The sequence below is a fragment of the Hyla sarda genome, chromosome 5 (genome assembly GCF_029499605.1).
Source record: "Hyla sarda isolate aHylSar1 chromosome 5, aHylSar1.hap1, whole genome shotgun sequence".
Lineage (NCBI taxonomy): Eukaryota > Metazoa > Chordata > Amphibia > Anura > Hylidae > Hyla > Hyla sarda.
Window position 1 is genome coordinate 331,781,474 of NC_079193.1, and position 23,486 is coordinate 331,804,959.

General features: G+C 44.9%; 1 protein-coding gene across 1 annotated transcript; it reads right to left on the reverse strand.

Annotated features, from left to right (window-relative positions):
• Nucleotides 1-8,216: 8,216 nt before the first annotated feature.
• MTDH (metadherin) lies at nt 8,217-23,368 on the reverse strand (the record flags this gene model as incomplete). The annotated part of the gene is given in 9 exon segments (XM_056522422.1): nt 8,217-10,489; nt 12,970-13,120; nt 17,904-18,005; nt 18,586-18,693; nt 19,863-19,987; nt 21,094-21,192; nt 21,671-21,757; nt 22,149-22,364; nt 23,219-23,368. Coding segments are annotated over 9 exon segments (1,109 nt in total), but the record flags the coding sequence as incomplete, so codon positions are not given.
• Nucleotides 23,369-23,486: the final 118 nt, after the last annotated feature.

The following is a 23,486-nucleotide window of genomic DNA, read 5'->3' on the forward strand; positions in this document are numbered from 1 at the left end:
CTGTGGGAGTTGGTGTTAGAGATGATGGGTCGACCGGGGGGATTACTGAGGGATTTATGAATTTTAGGTAAAAAGTAAAAATAGGGTTTGTTAGCATGGCACATTTTAAGGTATTTGCTTTCTTCATTATTGAGGACATTGTCCCTGACTCCTTCATCAATGAGGAGGTGCAGATTCTTTTCTACTTGTGGAAACAGATTGTATGAGACCTCATGGTAGAAGGTATTATCAGACAAAATCCTATGTGATTCTTCATCATAATATTCGTAGTCCAAGACTACTACACCTCCCCCTTTGTCAGCACATCGAATTACAATGTCCAAATTGCTTTGTAGTGTTTTAATTGCTGCATTCTCTTCTTTGGTAAGATTATGATTAAACATCCTAGTGGGTTTCATAAGTTCCTGTGATACTAGATCATGAAAAACTTCAATGTTTGGACCTTTTGCATGAACCGGATAAAAGGTGGAGGGAGGTTTAACTGCTTGGTGTAACATCCCATCCATGACTACTGTACTCACTTGTGATTCCCGGGAGTCTTCCTCCTTCAGGTTCTCTTTAATAGAAAAAAACCTCTGTAGGGTCAGTTTCCTGATGAATCTATTTATATCTAAAAAAAAAAGTTGGAAATCGTCCCCTTTATTAGTGGGGCAAAATGAAAGTCCTTTTTCAAGGACTGATGTTTCATGAGGGTTAAGGTGATGTTTAGAGAGATTGAATATTTTTATTGTTCCCCTACTATTGTTGGTAGCACTGTCCCTAAATCCTTCTTTGGAGTGTATAATCTGTGCGCCATCTCCTCAATCGGTCCGCTTTAGAGATTGACTGTCTAACTACAGGCAGTAGATCCCGTAATTAGCGGCTAGTGCCGCGACTTCAGAGTGAAGGTATAGGGGCGTAATTTGTTCATTTAAATAGTTTTTTTGTTGCACAAGTACATTAATTTAATGTCTCTGACTTTTTATCTTATTGTTAGTAACGTTTGGATGTATATGGAGTTTTGTATATAAATTGTGTAATGTGTTGTAATGTTTCCCCTCCCATTTTTTCGCCCTATGACCCGGCGGTAGTTGTGGGACTCGGACATTTAAATCTTGGCGCATTTTCTCTGTGAATCATTCTGCCTGACGAAGAATCCGGTCCGGATTCGAAACTTTTATGTTGCACTATTTCCAATAAAATTGCCTTGTTTAAACTCACGGCAATTTTGAGTCATTCAGGAAGGCGCCATCGGATAGTCTCTCACCTTTTGCTCTTTCAATACTTTCTACACCGGACTGAGAAGTTACGGGAATCGGATACCGAGGCTGCCACCTGTCACCGACTTGAGCGAGTTTATATGCCATCCCAGGTGTTGTACTCTTAGTACAACACCACACGGTAAGGTGCAATTTATCCATACACCTTTCTTGTTCATCCCGCAGTATTACACCAGGAGCGCACCTCTTTTCTTTTTATAATATTGAATTATAGGAAGTGTATGGTGCAAATAATGTTCCTCAAGGTGGAGCAACCATTTTCCTAGGTTTACACATACAGTCGATGGGGGAGATTTATCAAAACCTGTGCAAAGTGGTGCAGTTGCCCATAGAAACCAATTAGATTGCTTGTTTCATTTTCCAGAGGCCTTTTTAAAACATGAAAGAAGCGATCAGACTGTTTGCTATGGGCAAATGCCCTACTCTCCCTGTGAGCACTTTGTGACCACTATTGAATGCAATATTGGCCCAGATTTATCAAACTGTGTGAGAGAAAAAGTAAAGTGAAACCTGAGCTGTGATTGGTTGCTGTCGGAAAATCCCTCCATTTTTCTCTCACACAGTTTGATAAATCTGGGCCAATATGTTTCCTTCTAGTGATAAACTACAATCAGTTGTCGGGGCAGTCAATTTGAATACTTCTATAGTAGTCACAATAGGCGCCAGCCCCACTTCAAGTGAACACAGCAGGGACACCCACCGAGCTTCCCCCCCCCCCCCTCCATGCCAACCGGCCCACATAATGCACACTTAGCTGGCAGGAAGCTACCATTGCTGACTGCTATATGGAGTTCCATTTGCTGTGCCTTTCCTCTCTACTTTTGCCAAGAGAGCTCGAATGTGATGCGGTCGGCGACAGTCGGAATCATTGCATTCAACACCAGGTGGAATCACTGGAAGGGCAGGGATGAAAACCTATTTGCCAAGGCAGATTTTTCTAGTTGCCATGGTGAACTGGTTTTGCCTGGCCCTGACCTACAATGCCAGTCTGTATATTATGATCTTGTCTATAAACAACGCACTAATCCAATAATATACCAGGGCTGATTTTAAACTGTCTGGAGATTAAAGGAGTAATCTGCTTTAGCGTTGTCCTGGTTTCTTTGTAGTCAATTGTACACTGCTCAAAAAAATAAAGGGAACACTAAGATAACACATCCTAGATCTTAATAAATGAACTTCGGTTATCGTATGAAATACTTTCGTCTTTACATAGTTGAATCTGCTGACAACAAAATCACACAAAAAAGATCAATGGAAATCAAATTTACCAACCCATGGAGGTCTGGATATGGAGTCACACTCAAAACCAAAGTGGAAAACCACCCTACAGGCTGATCCAACTTTATGTAATGTCCTTAAAACAAGTCACAATGAGGCTCAGTAGTGTGTGTGGCCTCCACGTGGCCGTATGACCTCCCTACAATGCCTGGACATGCTCCTGATGAGATGGCGGATGATCTCCTGAGGGATGTCCTTCCAGACCTGGACTAAAGCATTCACCAACTCCTGGACAGTCTGTGGTGCAATGTGGCATTGGTGGATGGAGTGAGACGTGATGTCCCAGATGTGTTCAATCAGATTCAGGTCTGGGGAATGGGCAGGCCAGTCCATAGCATCAATGCTTTCCTCTTGCAGGAACTGCTGACACACTCCAGCCACATGAGGTTTAGCATTGTCTTGCATTAGGAGGAACCCAGGGCCAACCGCACCAGCATATGATCTCACAAGGGGTCTGAGGATCTCATCTCGGTACCTAATGGCAGTCAGGCTACCTCTGGCAAGCACATGGAGGGCTGTGCGGCGCCCCAAAGAAATGCCACCCAACACCATTACTGACCCACCGCCAAACCGGTCATGCTGGAGAATGTTGCAAGCAGCAGAACGTTCTCCATGGCGTCTGCAGACTCTCTCTCAGACTCTCACACGTGCTCAGTGTGAGCCTGATTTCATCTGTGAAGAGCACAGGGCGCCAGTGGTGAATGTACTAATCTTGGTGTTCTCTGGCAAATGCCAAGCGTCCTGCATGGTGTTGAGCTGTAAACACAACCCCCACTTGTGGATGTCGGGCCCTCATACCACCCTCATGGAGTCTGTTTCTGACCATTTGAGTGGACACATGCATATTTGTGGCCTGCTGGTGGTCATTTTGCAGGGCTTTAGCAGTGCTCCTCCTGCTCCTCCTTGCACAAATGCAGAGGAAGCGGTCCTGCTGCTGGGTTGTTGCCCTTCTACGGCCTCCTCCACTTCTCCAGGTAGCACATCCATGCTCTGGACACTACGCTGACAGACACAGCAAACCTTCTTGCCACAGCTCACATTGATGTGCAATCCTGGATGAGCTGCACTACCTGAGCCACTTGTGTGGGTTGTAGACTCCGTCTCATGCTACCACTAGAGTGAAAGCACCGCCAGCATTCAAAAGTGACCAAAACATCAGCAAGGAAGCATAGGAACTGAGAAGTTGGCTGTGGTCACCACCAGCAGAACCACTACTTAATTGGGGGAGTCTTGCTAATTGCCTATAATTTCCACTTGTTGTCTGTTCCATTTGCACAACAGCATGTGAAATTGATTGTCAATCAGTGTTGCTTCCTGAGTGGACAGTGTGATTTCACAGAAGTGTCATTGACTTGGAGTTACATTGTGTTGTTTAAGTGTTCCCTTTATGTTTTTTGAGCAGTTTATATTCTCATTGGGGGACATGTATCATTATTTGTGTATGGTAGAAGCATTTTACCCCTTTTCCCGAATTCTAAATTATGTGCAGAAGCGCTAAATTTATCAATCAAGTGCAATGAGCTTCATAAATTGCGGGTAAATATAGTAATCTCCTAAATCCACTCTTTGGAAAATAGAATCAATGATTTAGAGCATCTTGCTACGTTAAGTCCAAGATGGCTTATATTTGAGCAAAAAAAACAGCTCTTGCGGCAAAATTTTTGGTGTAAAAAAAAAGTATGCAGTTAATAAATCCATGTGTACTATAGATGTCACTCCAAGGTACCCTGATTCAGCCCCATCTGGAGGACATGCTCTACCAAAACGTGCGCAAAAAAATTGCGCAAAAAAAGGGCTTGCGCAAAATTTTGCGCAAAAAAAATACACACAAAACAGGGGTAAAATCTTTGATACATGTCCCCCACTGTGTGCTCATATGGATATACACATGCACCAGATGCGCAATGGGGGGAAATTCAACAAACTATTTACCCTTGCTATGGGGATTTGCTCCTGCTCTCTACAGTTCCTGTCATGGACAGAAGTGTCCTCAGAGAGCACTGTGGTCATGCAGAAAAGAAATTCAAAAATAACTTCCTCTGGCGCATACAGCAGCTGATAAGTACTGGAAGGATTAAGATTTTTTATAATAGAAGTAATTTACAAATCTATTTGACTAAGTTGAGTTAAAAAAAATTTTTTTACATCAGAATTCCCATTTAACCCCTTAAGGACCCAGCCAATTTTCAATGTAGGACCCGGCCATTTTTTGCACATCTGACCACTGTCACTAAGTATTAATAACTCTGGAATGTGGTGCCAGAACAGTGGACACCCCCCCCCCCCCATGTGACCCCATTTTGGAAACTACACCCCTCACAGAATTTAGTAAGGGGTGCAGTGAGTACCGTATTTATCAGGGTATACCACGCACCCTCATTTTACCAAGGATATTTGTTTACCCAAATATCCATGGTAAAATGAGGGTGCGTGTGTGCGCGTATATACCCCGATACACCCCCAGGAAAGGCAGGGGGAGAGAGGCCGTCGCTGCCCGCTTCTCTCCCCCTGCCTTTCCTGGGGTCTAGAGCCCTGCTGTCGGCCCTTCTCTCCCTCTGGCTATCGGCGCTGCTGCCCGTTCTGTCCCCCTGACTATCGGTGCCGGCGCTCCATTGCCGGCGCCGACAGCCAGGGGGAGAGAAGGGGTAGCGGCACCCATTGCCGGCGCCGCTGCCCCGTTGCCTCCCCCCATCCCCGGTGGCATAATTACCTGCTGCAGGCCTCCGGCGTGCGTCCCCTGCGTTGTTGCTATGCGCCGCGCCTAGTAAGGACGCAGGGGACGCACGCTGGAGGCCTGCAGCAGCGCGGACCCGACCCCGGCAACAGGTAATTATGCCACCGGGGATGTGGGGAGGCAACGGGGCAGCGGCGCCGGCAATGGGTGCCGCTGCCCCTTCTCTCCCCCTGGCTGTCGGCGCCGCTTCTCTCCCCCTGGCTATCGGCGCCGGCACCGATAGTCAGGGGGACAGAACGGGCAGCGGCGCCGATAGCCAGGGGGTGAGAAGGGCCGGCAGCAGGGCTCTAGACCCAAGGAAAGGCAGGGGGAGAGAAGCGGGCAGCGACGGCCTCTCTCCCCCTGCCTTTCCTGGGGGTGTATCGGCGTATAACACGCACACAGACTTTAGGCAAAAAATTTACACCCCACTGGCATTTGACAGATCTTTGGAACAGTGGGCTGTGCAAATGAAAAATTACATTTTTCATTTTCACGGACCACTCTTCCAAAGATCTGTTAAACGCCAGTGGGGTGTAAATGCTCACTGTACCCCTTATTACATTACGTGAGGGGGTGTAGTTTCCAAAATGGGGTCACATGTGGGTATTTTTTTGTGTTTATGTCAGAACCGCTGTAAAATCAGCCACCCCTGTGCAAATCACCAATTTAGGCCTCAAATGTACATGGTGCACTCTCACTCCTGAGCCTTGTTGTGCGTCCGCAGAGCATTTTACGCCCACATTTGGTGTTTGCGTACTCGGAAGAAATTGCGTTACAAATTTTGGGGGTCTTTTTTTCCTTTTACCGCTTGTGAAAATAAAAAGTAAGGGGCAACACCAGCCTGTTAGTGTAAAAAAAAAATACAAATGTTTACACTAACAGGCTGGTGTAGCCCCCAACTTTTCCTTTTCATAAGGGGTAAAAGGAGAAAAAGCCCCCCCAAAATGTAGTGCAATTTCTCCCGAGTACGGAAATACCCCATATGTGACCGTAAACTGTTTCCTTGAAATACGACAGGGCTCTGAAGTGAGAGAGCACCATTCGCATTTGAGGACTAAATTAGGGATTGCATAGGGGTGGACATAGGGGTATTCTATGCCAGTGATTCCCAAACAGGGTGCCTCCAGCTGTTGCTAAACTCCCAGCATGCCTCGACAGTCAGTGGCTGTCTGGAAATGCTGGGAGCTGTTTTGCAACAGCTGGAGGATTTGTTTTGGAAACACTGCTGCATGATGTTTTTCATTTTTACTGGGGGGGGGGGGGGGGGGACAGTGTAAGGGGGTGCATATGTAGCGTTTTACCCTTTATTATGTGTTAGTGTACTGGTTGGAAAACCTTCAGTTAGGTTCTGTTACCTAACTCCGTATTTTCCAACCAGTGTGCCTCCAGCTGTTGCAAAACGGAGTGAATTCACCGGCAATTTGTGGCAATCGTCGACATGGGGGGGGGGGGGGGGGGTTCTGATGACCCCCCCTGGACATTTGCGCAGGGTGCCTGCTGATTGTAGAGGGGTTGAATAGTAAAGTAGTAATCTTTGCAGATGATACTAAACTCTGTAAAGCGGTAAACACAATAGAGGAGAGTGCACTGCTACAATTGGATCTGGATAGGTTAGAGGTTTGGGCTGGGAAGTGGCAGATGAGGTTCAACACTGATAAATGTAAGGTAATGCACATGGGGGGGGGGGGGGGGGGGGAATCCAAGCTGGGATTATGTATTAAATGGGAGAACACTTGGGACGACTGACGTGGAAAAGGACTTGGGAGTCTTATTTAACAGTAAATTTAGCTGTAGTGACCAGTGTCGGGCAGCTGCTGCCAAGGCAAATAAAATTATGGGGTGCATCATCAATAGGGGCATAGATGCCGACAACAAGGAAATAATTCTACCGCTGTACAAATCACTAGTCAGACCACACATAGAATACTGTGTACAGTACTGGGCACCAGTGTACAAGAAAGATATAGTGGAGCTGGAGAGGGTTCACAGACGGGCAACCAGAGTAATACAGGGAATGGGAGGACTACAGCACCCAAAAAGATTATCAGAATTAGGGTTATTTAGTTTAGAAAAAAGAAGGCTTAGGGGCGACCTAATAACTAAGTATAAATATATCAGTGGACAGTACAGAGATCTCTCCCATGACCCATTTATACCCAGGACTGTATCTATAACAAAGGGGCATCCTCTACTAGAGGAAAGAAGGTTTCTACACCAGCACAGACAGGGGTTCTTTACTGTAAAAGCAGTGAGACTGTGGAATTCTCTCCCAGAGGAGGTGGTCATGGCGAACTCTAAAAGAATTCAAAAAGGGTCTATTTGCATTTTTGGAGAACAATAACATCGCTGGTTATGGATACTAGATTTATAGGTAAAGATGAGCGAACTTACAGTAAATTCGATTCGTCACAAACATCTCGGCTCGGCAGTTGATGCCTTATCCTGCATAAATTAGTTCAGATTTCAGGTGCTCCCGTGGTCTGTACTGTATCCACCTTTTCCAGCCCACCGGAAAGCTGAACTAATTTATGCAGGAAAAGTCATCAACTGCCGAGCCGAGAAGTCCGTGACGAATCAAATTTACTGTAAGTTCGCTCATCTCTATAAGGACAGAACGTTGATTCAGGGATTTATTCTGATGACATTTAGAGTCGGGAAGGAATTTTTACCTCTAGTATGAGGGATTTTTGCCTACCTCTGGATCAACTCAGTAGGCACTCATTAGGTGTATAGGTTGAACTTTATGGACTCCGGTCTTTTCAACCTTATAAACTGCTACTATGCAAAACATCCCATGAAGCAACAGTTCTGTGCAGAGAAGTGGCAGGAGTATTGTTGGAGGGTTTCTGAATAAAATGGAGTTTTAAAAGAAGGGTCTGAGATGCCCCATGGACAAGAATAAAGTAATAGGCCTGGAGAGTAATAAAATAATAAAGTAAAACCCACCACCACAGCTCAGACAAGCTGGATTTGCAAGATTTATTTAAACAAAATCAACTTAGAAATATCACTGAATTAAACAAAATGTTCTGAACATGTAAACGCATCTGACATGTTCCTGCAACTGGAATTCTCTATATTTAATACATGTGTAAAAATTAGGAATCGTTTTCCCAGGGATTAAATCCTCCCCCCCCACCAGGAAAAAAAAATAAAAATAATTCAACAATATTAAACATGACATGATCAGTAAAGGCATCTGTGCAGCCGGGACTATTTACTGGGTCCATGTGGCATCCATGCGTCACAAAGCATGTCTGGCTTTAAGCCAGTCAACAGGCGGATGTCAATCCCACTGCGATGAGAAACCCCTTTAAAAGAGTCATTTGGGATTAGGGAGGGGAGAAGAAGAAAAAAAACAAAAACAAAAAAAAAAAACGGGTGCATATTTATTTTAAAATAAACAGCACCATGGGACATTTATGGTACTGCTGCTCAGCTCTGTTCAAGTCAATGGGGCTGAGCTGCACTACCAAACTATGAACAAGGGAGGCGCTGTTTCAAAAATAAAAATAAAAAAACATTTTTCTCTCTAATCCAGTATTTTCCAACCAGGGTGCCTCCAGCTGTTGCAAAACTACAACTCCCAGCATGTCCGGACAGCCGCTGGCTGTCCGGGCATGCTGGGAGTTGTAGTTTTGCAACAGCTGGAGGCACCCTGGTTGGAAAACACTGCTCTAATCCCATGTTTTCTAGAGTCGTATCTGTAGAAAACATGTACCGAAACCATTAAGAACCAGACAGGCTGACAGATGAAAGATCTTCAAGGTGGTAACCGTATAAGACAATAACATTAAACAGCTGATCAGTTGCACGGACGATACTGCGGTTTTCGTTGTACGATTAAGGGTCATAAATATATGGCTATCTCGCTCCACGCTCGTCTTGACCTTTTAGGTTCCGATTTTGGAGCATTTGGTAAGGCTATTTACAATGTCCGTCTTACCATGCACGATGTATAGATACAAAGTTAGCTGCAAATTTTAATAAACGTAATTACACTGATGGTAAATGGTGATGAAACCCACACACTTTTTTTTGTTTTGTTTTTTTTAAACCAACACGATTTAACAGGTTGTAAGAAAAGAGGGGGGGGGGGAGGGGTTGGGCTCTACTCTCAGGACTACGCATGTATCTTTACTATTTCTGTATTATAAAAACACTAATTCTGCTCATGATTCTAGACACTACAGGTTAAGGCAGTAAAAAACATTCCTGATTATTGGAGGTCTTGACAACGTCAATTAAAGCTGTCTAAAGCCGCCATGCCCATACAGAGAATCCAGTATAGCTCACGTTAACTGACAAAAAAAAAAAAAAGAAAAAATGGCCGCCTCCTCTCCTCAATTGCCAATGGTAGCCCTAGAAACTGCTTTGTCACCGGCAGCCATCCTTGAAAAACACGTATGTTAGCCACACTATGGCTAAGAGTGCAAGTATTACGATTTATGGGACATAACAGTATGATGAAGAAGGGGGGGGGGGGGGGGGGGGGAAGAAAAAAAAAAAAGGGACACCATAAAAAGCTAAACCTAATCCCAAAAAAGAGAAGAGGAGGACGATAGGTAAGCAAAAAAAGAGGAAAAAAAAAAATGTAATAGGAACTGTTCATACATTCGCTAGATCCCAATTCAGTCTCCTATTCATGACGTCTCACACATGCCATGATACTCTTACAGGCTGGCACACTGCTATTGTATACCAATAGCCAAAAAAAATAAAAAAAATTATAATAATTAAGGACAATGAGGAAGAGTGTCAACAATGAGATGGCAGAACTGCTCTTTCACAGAATGGCCCCCGCACAGGTTCCACTTTCTCCGAGACTAGACCGGGCACAATATGAATGTAAACAGATTCACCATTGTAAAAATCAGGAATTGAAGTCTCTTCTATATCAAATTAAAAAGTTCTCAGTTGGTAAAGACATCATCTTCCGGGCAATTCCATAGTCGCCGTATGGTTTTGATTTCGTCCATGAATAGAGTGTTGTTGTGTTGTGTTTTTTTTCCCCTCCTGCCTGTAGGGAGGTCTCGTTGACAGTAGTTACTATTAAAAATGCAGACTTTATAAAATTCTGTACATGTTCACAAATTATTGCATAAACAGCATAATCTCCAAGAGCGTCTGAACATGTTTTATTCCCCAGTGATGAAAGAAAATCACGTTTCTCTTCTGGCCTTTTTCTTCTTCTTCACTTGTTTTGGGGATTCCCAACTTTCTTCGGACTTAGCTGAAAGGTAAGAGTTACTTCAATTAGAAAGCCGTCTGAATTTATCTGCTTGAAAGAAGGCGGATTTCATGCTGCTTTAATGGTGCACATTTGCTGGTGTCATGAAATCTCCAAATGTATTTGGTAAATGTGTGCACAGATACCCCCAATAGCACTGTGAGGATAGAGAGAGAGCGAGAGAGAGAGATATGGATAGAGAGAGAGCGAGAGAGAGAGATGGATAGAGAGAGCGAGAGAGAGAGAGAGCGATAGAGAGAGAGAGAGCGAGAGAGCGCGAGCGCGAGAGAGCGCGAGCGCGAGCGCGAGAGAGCGCGAGAGAGCGCGAGCGCGAGAGAGAGCGCGAGAGAGAGCGCGAGAGAGAGCGAGAGAGAGCGCGAGAGCGAGCGCGAGAGAGCGAGCGCGAGAGAGCGAGCGCGAGAGAGCGAGCAAGAGAGAGCGAGCAAGAGAGAGCGAGCAAGAGAGAGCGAGAGAGAGAGCAAGAGAGATATCTCTATATATATCTATTTTATAATACACACACAATTTATATCTATAATATATTTTTTATATCTATATGTGTTTGTTTTAAGGGACACACCCTTAAATAATTTTTTTTTATCTATCTTTTTTTTTTATAAACACAAGTAGTACTTTTGTGACATTTACCACTATGCAGCATCATAGCCAAATGTTGAAAGAATTACCCTGATGTATGTCTCCAGCAGACACTGCACAACGCAATGTGAAAATAGCTTAAAGGGGTACTCTGCTGCTCAGCATTTGGAACGCTGGAGTCAGGAGCTTGTGACGTCATAGACCCGCTCCCTCATGAGGTCACACCCGGCCCCCTTAATGCAAGTCTACAGGAGGGGGCGTGTACAGATCTGTTAAATTACTTTATATAAAATTGGCCATGGTGATATCAGCTTGATGTGGATGTAATCCAAGGCAAGTGGTCGGCAATACCAAAAATCAGGTGCACGAGGATTAGAGATGAGCGAACTTACAGTAAATTCGATTCTTCACGAACTTCTCGGCTCGGCAGTTGATTACTTTTCCTGCATAAATGAGTTCAGCTTTCAGGTGCTCCGGTGGGCTGGAAAAGGTGGATACAGTCCTAGGAGACTCTTTCCTAGGAATGTATCCACCTTTTCCAGCCCAAGGGAGCACCTGAAGGCTGAATTAATTTACGCAGGATAAGTCCTCAACTGCCGAGCCGAGAAGTTTGTGATGAATCGAATTTACTGTAAGTTCGCTCATCTCTAACGAGGATAATGTAGAATGATGTGGATGTAGGGCTGGGCTGTATACCGTTTCATACCGAAATTTTTGTGCCGCACGATATGAATTTTAACCCATACCGCAATACCGGTTTGGCCCCTCCCCCTCGGGAATGAATGAATCAGCCCAGAGCTGCGCTGTCCCCACATCGGCGAACTAATCCTATGTGACCCACGAGCGCTGTTCTAACCCCCCAATTAATTATTAACCCAGCACTGTCCCCATTGGGGTACAACTCACATGTCACCCACATGTGCTGCCCTCATCGTCCTGTTTGTTGCAGCCGCTGGCGCTGGCACTCTATACCAGTGGTCTCTAACCTACGGACCTCCAGATGTTGCAAAACTACAACTCCCAGCATGCCCGTTGGCTGTCCGGGCATGCTGGGAGTTGTAGTTTTGCAACATCTGGAGGTCCACATGTTAGAGACCACTGGTCTATACTGTGTGGTATCCCTATGCCCAGGCTGCAAAAAAATAAACAAAATAAACTTTAACTCACCTCCCGTTGGTCCGGTACCGGCCTCACTTGTTTCCTGGGGACGGGAACGTCTGGCAGCCATCAGCCTATCACCGGCCGCAGCGACGTTCCGCCTCGTTCGGTGATAGGCTGAGCGCACTGTCATGTAAGATGCCGGCTCCTTACATGACAGTGGGCTCAACCTATCACCGGCCAAGGCGGAACATCGCTGCGGCCGGTGATAGGCTGACAGCTCTCCGACGTTCCCGTCCCCAGCGTAAGGCCGACGTAGGGGCGTTAAAGTTTAATTTTGTTTACCTTTTGCAGCCCGGGCATAGGGATACAGCGTACAGTATAGTGTGTCAGTGGCCGCAACAAACAGGACGAGGAGGGCAGCGCTTGCAGGCGATATGTGAGTATTTACCCCGATGGGTATGTGGGCTGATATGGGGGAGGGCAATGGAATACCGTTATATACCGAGGAATTGCCAAAAGTTTAAAAATACCGTGATACACACATTTGGTCATACTGCCCAGCCCTATGTGGATGATAATTTCTATACAGTGCTGCAGAATATATTGTAGCTATATTAGAAATGCAAATGATAATGGAGGTCAAGGTAAATAATATATATATATATTCTCCATTAAAGGAATTTTACACCAATCAAGAGGACAGGTGATAAATGTATCATTGCAGGTTACACCTCTGCTGGAATGCCCATTGTTTACCAAGTGTGAATGGAGCGGTCGGGTATTACCTTGTGAAGGTGGAGCCACACTGTTTTGCTTGCTAATGGAAGCGTTGGTCTCCTGTGGCTGCTTCGCCTGGGGAGGCTTTTTCTCAGGATTGTTATGCTTGGCAGATACAGGAGCCTCTGTATGTAGGCGTGTCTCCTGGACAGTCTTTTTCTAAAATATAAATACATTTGTGATTATATGTATTTTCTTCTTTTTATGTATGTTGGTTTATTGAAAATCCAAGTAGGTTAATACATATTTCAGCCATGAAAGGAATAGCTTGATGCGTTTTGGGGATAGCCCCTAAGGCAGGGATCGGCAACCCCTAGCATGCGTGCTCTTGATGGCACGCGGGGCTCCGGGCGGAGAGGTGCTGACTCCATTAATGGGGATCCAGGACACTTGTCCCAGATCCCCAGGTGAACGAGCGCTGCTTTCAGCTGTCCCTGCGCACACACACACACAGCTTAAGCCTCCTCTCAGTGTGAGCTGCAGAACCTCCACTGAGAGGAGACCTGTGAACTCTGCCACCATGCAGTGCAGGCACCAATGACATCACTCATCGGCGCCTGCACTGTAGCCGGAGAAGAATGCAGCCAGCCTGTGCTGCCCAGGGGATCGCTGTCTGCGTATAGGCGAGAACGTTTTTTTCTTTTTAAATCATCCTGGCATCAGCAGAACAGGGTAGGGAAGGTGATGGGAGGAGGGATAGGGGGGTGCAAAGTAATGATGGGGAGGGGGTGCAAAGTAATGATGAGGGGGGGGTGCAAGTGACGGGGGATGATTATTTGGATGTGAAGGAGCACTGGCTACCTACAATATTACCTGTCTGGCTACCTACCTTAATAATTTCCTGGTTACATACCCACCTACTTACCCCCCCTCGCAACCTACCTACATAGCAACGCTACCCATTTACCTACCTTGCTACCTACCTATGAACTTACCTCCATATCTACCTGCATAGCTACCTACCTTCCTAATTATATCCAAGGAAATTCGTAGCTCACCAAAGTATAAAGTGCAGAATTCAGTGCAGTTTATTCCATTTCAAACAAAGTTACAGACCAGGCTACATTTCGTCCCCTCTCATACCTGACAAAGGCGAAGACAGGTCGCTGAAATGTAGCCTGCTCTGTAACACTGTTCAGAATGGAATAAACTGCACTGAATTCTGCACTTCTGGGGAGAGCAGTGGAAAAATGCAGAAACTAAGATGTTTGTCCTGCAGATGCTGCAGTGATGGGTTTTAGCTGGAAGAAGTCATCATGGCAGTCTGAGCCAGATGGAGAACAGAAGGAAAGAGAACGACGCCAACCAAAAAAGACGTGAATTGCGAGTCAGTTAATGTAACTGCATGTATATTATTGTGCAACTCGACTGGGGTCTAATCCTGGGGTCTGTATTATGCTGGGGGCTGAGAGATGAGCGAAGTTACAGCAATTCGATGAGTCACGAACCTCGCAGCTTGGCGGCTGCTGACTTTATCCTGCATAAATTAGTTCAGCTTTCAGGTGCTCCGGTGGGCTGGAAAAGGTGGATACAGTCCTAGGAGACTCTCCTAGGACTATATCCACCTTTTCCAGCCCACCGGAGCGCCTGAAAGCTGAACTAATTTATGCAGGATAAAGTCAGCAGCCGCCAAGCTGCGAGGTTCGTGACTCATCGAATTGCTGTAACTTCGCTCATCTCTAGTGAGGACTGATTCTGGGGTCTGCATTATGGTGGGTGGCGATTCTGGGGTCTGCATTATGGTGGGTGGCGATTCTGGGGTCTGCATTATGGTGGGTGGCGATTCTGGGGTCTGCATTATGGTGGGTGGCGATTCTGGGGTCTGCATTAAGGTGGGTGGCGATTCTGGGGTCTGCATTATGGTGGGTGGCGATTTTGGGGTCTGCATTATGGTGGGTGGCGATTCTGGGGGTCTGCATTATGGTGGGTTGCGATTCTGGGGGTCTGCATTATGGTGGGTTGCGATTCTGGGGGTCTGCATTATGGTGGTGTCTGTTTCTGGGGTCTGCATTATGGTGGGGTCTGATTCTGGGGTCTGCATTATGGTGGTGTCTGATTCTGGGGTCTGCATTATGGTGGTGTCTGATTCTGGGGTCTGCATTATGGTGGTGTCTGATTCTGGGGTCTGCATTATGGTGGTGTCTGATTCTGGGGTCTGCATTATGGTGGTGTCTGATTCTGGGGGTCTGTATTATGGTGGGTGGTGATTCTGGGGGTCTGTATTATGGTGGGTGGTGATTCTGGGGTCTGTATTATGGTGGGTGGTGATTCTGGGGTCTGTATTATGGTGGGTGGTGATTCTGGGGTCTGTATTATGGTGGGTGGTGATTCTGGGGTCTGTATTATGGTGGGTGGTGATTCTGGGGTCTGTATTATGGTGAGTGGTGATTCTGGGGTCTGTATTATGGTGGGTGGTGATTCTGGGGTCTGTATTATGGTGGGTGGTGATTCTGGGGTCTGTATTATGGTGGGTGGTGATTCTGGGGTCTGTATTATGGTGGGTGGTGATTCTGGGGTCTGTATTATGGTGGGTGGTGATTCTGGGGTCTGTATTATGGTGGGTGGTGATTCTGGGGTCTGTATTATGGTGGGTGGTGATTCTGGGGTCTGTATTATGGTGGGTGGTGATTCTGGGGTCTGTATTATGGTGGGTGGTGATTCTGGGGTCTGTATTATGGTGGGGTCTGATTCTGGGGATTGTATTGTGTTGGGGGTCTGATTCTGGGGTCTGTATTATACAGGTCTGAGTTAAAATGGTTGTTCTCACTGTAAGGTCCATGCAACGAGAACAATATATATGGACAATTCTGAAAAAACCACCCTGTGACAAGCCACACCCCCACAAACCCCACCCACAATAAAACACACCCATATTTCCGGCACACCAAGCGACTTCGAATAAAATTTGGGCACAGCACTACCAAAAGGTTGCCTAACCCTGCCCTAAGGCATAAGCTTATGACATACAGTCATGGCCGTAAATGTTGGCACCTCTGAAATTTTTCTAAGAAATGAAGAATTTTTCACAGAAAAGGATTGCAGTAACACATGTTTTGCTAAACACGTTTATTCCCTTTATGTGTATTGGAACTAAACCAAAAAAGGGAGGGAAAAAAAGAAAGTAGGACATAATGTCACCAAACTCCAAAAAATGGGCTGGACAAAATTATTGGCCCCCTTAACTTAATATTTGGTTGCATACCCTTTGAAAAAAAAAATTACTGAAAATGAGTTGCTTTCTATAAGCTTCTTACACCTCTCAGACGGAATGTTGGACCAGGTCTCTCTTATTGGAAGGCACCTTTTCCCAGCAGCAATTTTAAGATCTCTCCACAGGTGTTCAATGGGACTTAGATCTGGACTCATTGCTGCCACTTCAGAACTCTCCAGCACTTTGTTGGCATCCATTTCTGGGGGCTTTTTGAGGTATGTTTGGGGTCATTGTCCTGCTGGAAGACCCAAGATCTCGGACCCAAACCCAGCTTTCTAACACTGGGCTGTACAGTGCGACCCAAAATCTGTTGGTAATCCTCAGATTTCATCATGTCTTGTACACATTCAAGGCACCCAGAGCCAGAGGCAGCAAAACAACCCCAAAACATCATTGAACCTCCACCATATTTCACTGTAGGTACGGTGTTCTTTTCTTTGTAGGCTTCATTTTATTTTCGGTAAACAGTAGAATGATGTGCTTTACCAAAAAGCTCTATCTTGGTCTCATCTGTCCACAAGATGTTTTCCCAGAAGGATTTTGGCAAAATGCAGTCTTGCTTTTTTATGTCTCTGTCAGCAGTGGGGTCCTCCTGGGTCTCCCGCCATAGCGTTTCATTTCATTTAAATGTCGACGGATAGTTTGCGCTGACACTGATGCTCCCTGAGCCTGCAGGACAGCTTGAATATCTTTGGAACTTGTTTGGAGCTGCTTATCCACCATCCTGTGTTGACACTTCTCATTAATTTTTCTCTTCCATCCACGCCCAGGGAGATTAGCTACAGTGCCATGGGTTGCAAACTTCTTGATAATGTTGCGCACTGTGGAAAAAGGCAAATCTAGATCTCTGGAGATGGACTTGTAACCTTGAGATTGTTGATATGTTTCCACAATTTTGGTTCTCAAGTCCTCAGACAGTTCGGTTCTCCTCTTTTTGTTGTCCATGCTTAGTGTGGCACACACAGACACACAATGCAAAGACTAAATGAACTTCTCTCCTTTTTATCAGCTTTCATGTGTGCTTTTTATACTACCCACACCTGTTACTTGCCCCAGGTGAGTTTAAAAGGAGTATCATATGCTTGATAATCTTATTTTTCCACAATTTTGAAAATTGTGCCAATTTTGTCCAGCCCATTTTTGGTGTGACATTAAGTCCAATTCCCCTCCTTTTTTGGTTTAGTTCCAATACACACAAATGGAATAAACATGTGTATAGCAAAACATGTGTTACTGCAATACTTTACTGTGAGAAATACTTCATTTTCTTGAAAAAATTTAGGGGTGCCAACATTTACGGCCATGACTGTAAGCATATCGCAGAAATTCTTTGAAGGCGGTATTCAGGAATAGAAATACAGAGCTACTTTCTTTCAAACACAGCTTTCAGTCTGTCTTGGGGTTGGGTGTGGTTCTGCAGCTCAGTTCCATTTAAGTGAATAGAGCCAAGTTGAAAAACCACACTCAGAACCACATGGAGCTGTTTTTGAAAGAAATCAGTTTTTTTCTATTCCTGGATAACCCTTTTAAGCAATTCCTTTTTTGACTGAGACGTGAGTACCATCTCCTGTTTTAATTGAACTCTGGAGGGCAGAATATTTGTTTCCACTTCTAGCATTGGCTTTGCACCTGTGCAACATCCAAGTGTCTGAGGCTGAATTTCGGTAAGAGCGGACTAAACCTAGTGTGTGTATAGTTAAAGTGTTTTATGAATTAGCCACTCACACATACCTCTTTCTGTTCTTTACTTTTTGTAACCACTGTGGGGATTACAGGAGCTGGGACAGAGTTCTGCTTGTGGTCATCCCCAGTGTCCTTTGCGTTTTCTGCTTCCTAAAATACAAAACAAATGATAAAACATGACTACACAGCCAGTGACTGAACTAGTTATAATGAATTTATTCTAACAACATGTTCACAATTGTGAGTGTTTTTTCATGTTTTATAAGTGGCAGTCTACCTAATCTACTGAGTTGAGTGGTCTGCTGTCCCCTCTAGTTGGTTACCATTGAGCTGATTCTTAGAACAAGGCTCACAAAAAATGAGCTACAGATAAGTATCCTAAATTAACATAAGTGTTTTCTAATATCATAAAGTGGTTATCCAGCTTTATAATATTATTAATGACCTATCCTCATGATATAGGATAAGCATGGGTCTGACTGCTGGCAGTGCCTATCAGCTGTTTGAAGGGGTCACAGAGCTTCTGCAAGGATTTCAATGTTTATTTATGTCGATCCTTGCATCGCCGTATATTAGTAGAGGTGTTCCAACTATAAGTTGACCTTGATGGACTTTTTTCTACCTTATAGACTATGACTATGTAAGATACTGCAGCTCCTGTCCTGTTCACTTCAGTTTTATAAGGCTGAATAAAATTAGTAAAGCTTAATGTGGACTACAGGACTGGTACCTGTGTGGCAGACTCCTCTGGCTTCTTCTTCTTCTTTTTCTTCTTCTTAGTTTTGCTAGCAGCAGTTTGACCAGCCTGTTCATCCTTATCTTTATCATCATCAGAAACCTACAGCAAACACACAAAACCTTTAAGTTACATTAAAGAAATAGAACAATTCTCTAGAATAAGGTTGGCGCCAGCATCCATGAAGATACAATGAGAATGTTGGTCTCCTCAGCTTACAGAGGAAAGACTTAAAGGGGTTGTCCAGGATAGGGGATAAGTACCTTTTGTCAGGGGTGGTCTGACTGTTGGGACCCCCCCAAAGATCTCCAGAATGCAGCCCCGACTCAGAGTGCTAGCTGCAGATAACACGATGGGAGCAGCGAAGATGCTCTATTGGGGTACTCAGCGCTCCCATAAAAGTGAAAGGAGCCATCTACAGCATGTCCTCTGAGAGCCGGGGACAAGTTTTGGTGGTCGCAGTGGGTCCAAAATACTATTGGTGTACATGTTACTCCCCATGCTTTGATTCTCAGTGCAGCAAGAGTGTACCTGGTTTATCCACAGCCCATGTGGGTAGAAGATGTGACTCACATGCCCGCTACCTCTTGATAAAGCTACTTACGTAGCGAAACATGTTGAGGGGGGCAGAGTAGGAAGTTTTTTTTTTTTAAACAGTGCTTAGCTCTTAGTTGTACTGAGTGTGTGCTGCAGGCACACTCAGGTATCGATCAATAATAGTAATACATTGAGGACAGAGTGTTTTCCTCATATACAGTGTGTATGAATACACAGAAGAGCTTAATGCACTGATGCCTTTAAATGTGAGTAGAAAAATCCAATAAAGCTCATGGGAAGTTTTAAATAGGGTATATGGGAAGAAAGGGTATTTTTGGATTACCCCAAGGGGAATCTATAGGTTTAATGAATTAATTAACCCTCCATAGACTGGTCTTCATCTATTGTGTAAAGTGGTATTACAACTTGGCTCTGTTCACTTTAATGTAATTGAACTGCAATACGACAACCTAAGGACAGGTGTGTTGTTTATTTCAAGATATTTGCTCTGCATTTATAATTCTGGATAACCCTTTTAATTACCATATAATGAAGGAACTTTACTTTGCACCACATACTTTTAATAATCAAATTTTGTATTACAAAATCCCTGTTTAACTCTGGAGATTAAGATATTGCATTGCGAATAAAGGGATATGCAAGTTCTTCTCTGATCTGGTAATGATATTCAATGATACACGTTTTATTTTCCACATGAATTATGACAACGTTACCTTAGGGACTTCTTGCTCGGGCTCCTCAGTCTGTGGATTTGGCGCAGTGTCCTCTTCTCCATAGTTGCCCCACTCCTCTGCTGGTGCACTCCAGTCAGAACTGGGGTCGCCTGAATTCAGACCATCTATAGATGTAATTTTAAGTGAATCATATGCCACATTGCTTTTTCCAAGGTAGCAGCGTTTCTATTATGTTTTGATATTTGACAAACCTATGGTCTGCTCAAACTAGATGAACATTGAGATGAGATATCAGCAGACTTATGTGGACCTGCCGTAGAGTCCTTTTGGCATTTAGCAGTATGCATTTCCTATGCTTTTCAGTACAATGGAATTTAAAAAAAATTTACCGCACATTACATTTATAACATACGCAACAAGGTACAGTTGCATATGTTACAGCAAGGGATCTCCCGATATCAATTTTTTTTAGGGCCGACACCGATAATCTGCGACCTTTCAGGCCGATAATTTATACCGATATTCCAGTAAAAAGTTATCGGCTATCTCCCCCCCAGATCAATGATATAAAGCGGGTGCTTTAAATCAATGAACTGCAGCGGCTTTTGCGGGGCCAGAGGCCGCCACCCGCTTCTCTCCCCCTGCCTGTCCTGGGGTCCTCCCTAGTCCAACCACCACCGCTGCCCCATTGCCTCCCCCATCCCCGGTTTTACAATTACCTGTTCCCGGGGCCCGCGCGACTTCTGGCTCCGGCGGCATCCTGAGCCGTCACTGTGCGCACTGACTGTGATGTCGCGTTGAGGACGTCAGTCGTCATTGCGCTGCGCAGCACGCAGGAGCCAAAAGTAGCGCGGACCCCGGGAACAGGTAATTATAAAACCGGGGATGGGGGAGGCAATCCGGCAGCGGCGGTAGTCTCTGGCCGGGGAGGCGGGGGCATTATCGGCAAGGTAATTGCCGATACCGATAATGTCCAAATCTGGAATATCGGCCAAACTGATAATCGGTCGATCCCTAGTTAAGGCTATAGGTCAGGCATGTGAGCCATTGAAGTGAACAAAGCCTTAGCATTAATAATAATCACCATATAGACTTATGCCAAGACTAAAGTCTTAACTTTTTTTTGGAAATGTTACCCATTCTAAAGCAACCCTGCAAGTCTAGAGGTTATACCTTTGCAAATATTGAGTACTGAAAAGACTGTACACTAGTTGTGGTATGTATTGTATAAAAATTAGCCAATAAATAGTAAACAAAAGTCTATACATACTCAGACCAGACCATTCATCATCAATGCTGGGCTCTGCAGGTGTCCCTTCCCATTGGTTATCAGTTGAACTTGTCTGAGGAACTGAATCGTTGACTGCAGCTTAAAAAAAGAAAATTTTTTTTTTAGTAAGTAACCTTGGTACTCCTGAATGCAGGGAAAGCCATAGTGGCAAACCCTCACCAGAGTTGCTGCAGAAAACTACTACAGCAAAACAGATAAAGGATCATGGTCAAAGCAAATTGATGCTCATTAGGGGATTAAAGGGGTACTCCGCCGCTCAACGTTTGGAACAAACTGTTCTGAACGCTGGAGTCGGGAGCTCATGACATAATAGCCCCGCCCCTCATTGCAAGTCTATGGGAGGGGGCGTGACAGCCGTCACGCCCCCTCCCATAGACTTGCATTGAGGTGGAGGGGCGTAACATCATGAGGGGGCGCGGGCTATGATGTCACGAGCTCCCGGCGCCGGCTCCAGCGTTTTGGAACAATTTGTTCCAAACGCTGAGCAGCGGAGTACCCCTTTAAACCTTAGTGCACAAAATAATAATAATAATAATAAAGTCATTACACAACATACCAGAAACAGCCTTGTTTATTCCAATGGTGGAGAACTGTGGTCTCTTTTCAGATGAATTCAGTCTTGAATCCACAGTGGACCATGTGGCTGATGAAGAAATCAATGTTTCGTTACCATATAGTCACAATACTGAGTCAGACCCCCCCCCCCCCGGATTGCAGTGAAATTACAAATGCATGTGTATCTGCTTTTATTTTCATTCCAGACCTCCGCTGCAATCCATATTCTTAAATTTGGGGAGGCATCATGTTGGAGTGGACCTTCTTATCAGGACAGAGTCAATTCTACTTTTACAAGCCAGGACTTTGTCAAAATGCGAGTGCATAGAATATCTGAGATCTGCGTGAGCACTTACATTGAATGGTTGCATAAGTAACTAATGATAAATGACCAGTCACAGGAGGAGAGGTAGGAAATATTTTATTGAGGATTAAGATGACAAAAAAAAAAAAAAAACCCAGCATGACTGATTGCTTACCTATTCCAGGGAAGATGGATCGTTCGCTCCATGGTGCGCTCCACTCCTTTCCATTAGAGTCTACGGTATCCTGGTTCCAGGTGCTGGGCTCCGCTTTCTTCTTGCCTGCTGTATTGGTAGGGGGCACCCATTTTTCTTCCACTAGCTGAGAGGGAATCACTTTTGTTGGCTTCTCATTCCAGCTACTTCCGTTCACTGCAGAAGCTTCACTTTGGCCTGGTAAAGAGAACATTGGGTTATAGGGACCCTGACTGATGGAATGACTAGGAAGAGAAAATTGCTTCTTGTGCCATAAAGAACCTTCAGTTCTGACAACCTACATTGTGATCCTTCACCCCTAAAAAGAACTTTCAAGTATAGTCTAGTGCAGTGTTTCCCAACATGCGGCAAAACTACAGCCCATATTATGCCCTGAAAGTTTAAAGGGGTACTCCGCTGCTCAGCGTTTGGAACAAACTGTCCCAAACGCTGGCGCCGAGAGCTCGTGATGTCATATTCACGCCCCCTAATGACATCACGCCCGGCCCCTCAATGCAAGTCTATGGGAGGGGGCGTAACGCCCCCTCCCATAGACTTGCATTGAGGGGCCCGGGAGTTACGTCATTAGGGGGCGTGCCTATGATGTCACGAGCTCTCGGCGCCAGCGTTTGGGACAGTTTGTTCCAATCGCTGAGCAGCGGAGTACCCCTTTAAGGCTGTCAGGGCAAGGTGGGAATTGTACTTTTGCAACAGCTGGTGTATAGAAGTATACAGGTGAACGGTCTGTCATACATCTGGTTGAATGCTAAACAGTGGATAACAATGGCCACAGGGGACTAGTCTACCACCCCACAGACCCAGATATAGGCAAAGGTAAAACTTGTTGCTATCGACTTGAAATTTCCTGTAAGAAGCACCCAGTGTCTCTGGGTAATGTGGGGCTGGAAACCCCCCCATTTAAGTATAAAATCAGAATCATTCAGAAGAGTAAAATACACACAATTACATAAGTTAGTAATTTACAAGCATCAAGTTCTTAACTAAAATCCTCTGAATAAATAGTAAAATAGGATGATAAAGCTTTTCTTCACCTTTAGATTTCCGGATGTTTGTAGACTGGGTTGATATAGTCGTGAAAGCTTCGACAGCGGTATCGGATGCCCCTACATCAGTGTCCGCTCCTTTGTCACGTTTGCGTTGTTGCCTTTTCTCCTTGTTGCTGATTTTGGTTTCCCAGTTACCTATAAAATGAAAATCCTTAATGTCACCAAGTCACCTATTTCTTGACTAAAAGCAGAAAATGTAGCTGTTGCACCATTCATAAAACGCGTCAGAAGGGGAGGTTTTACCTCAAGTGTC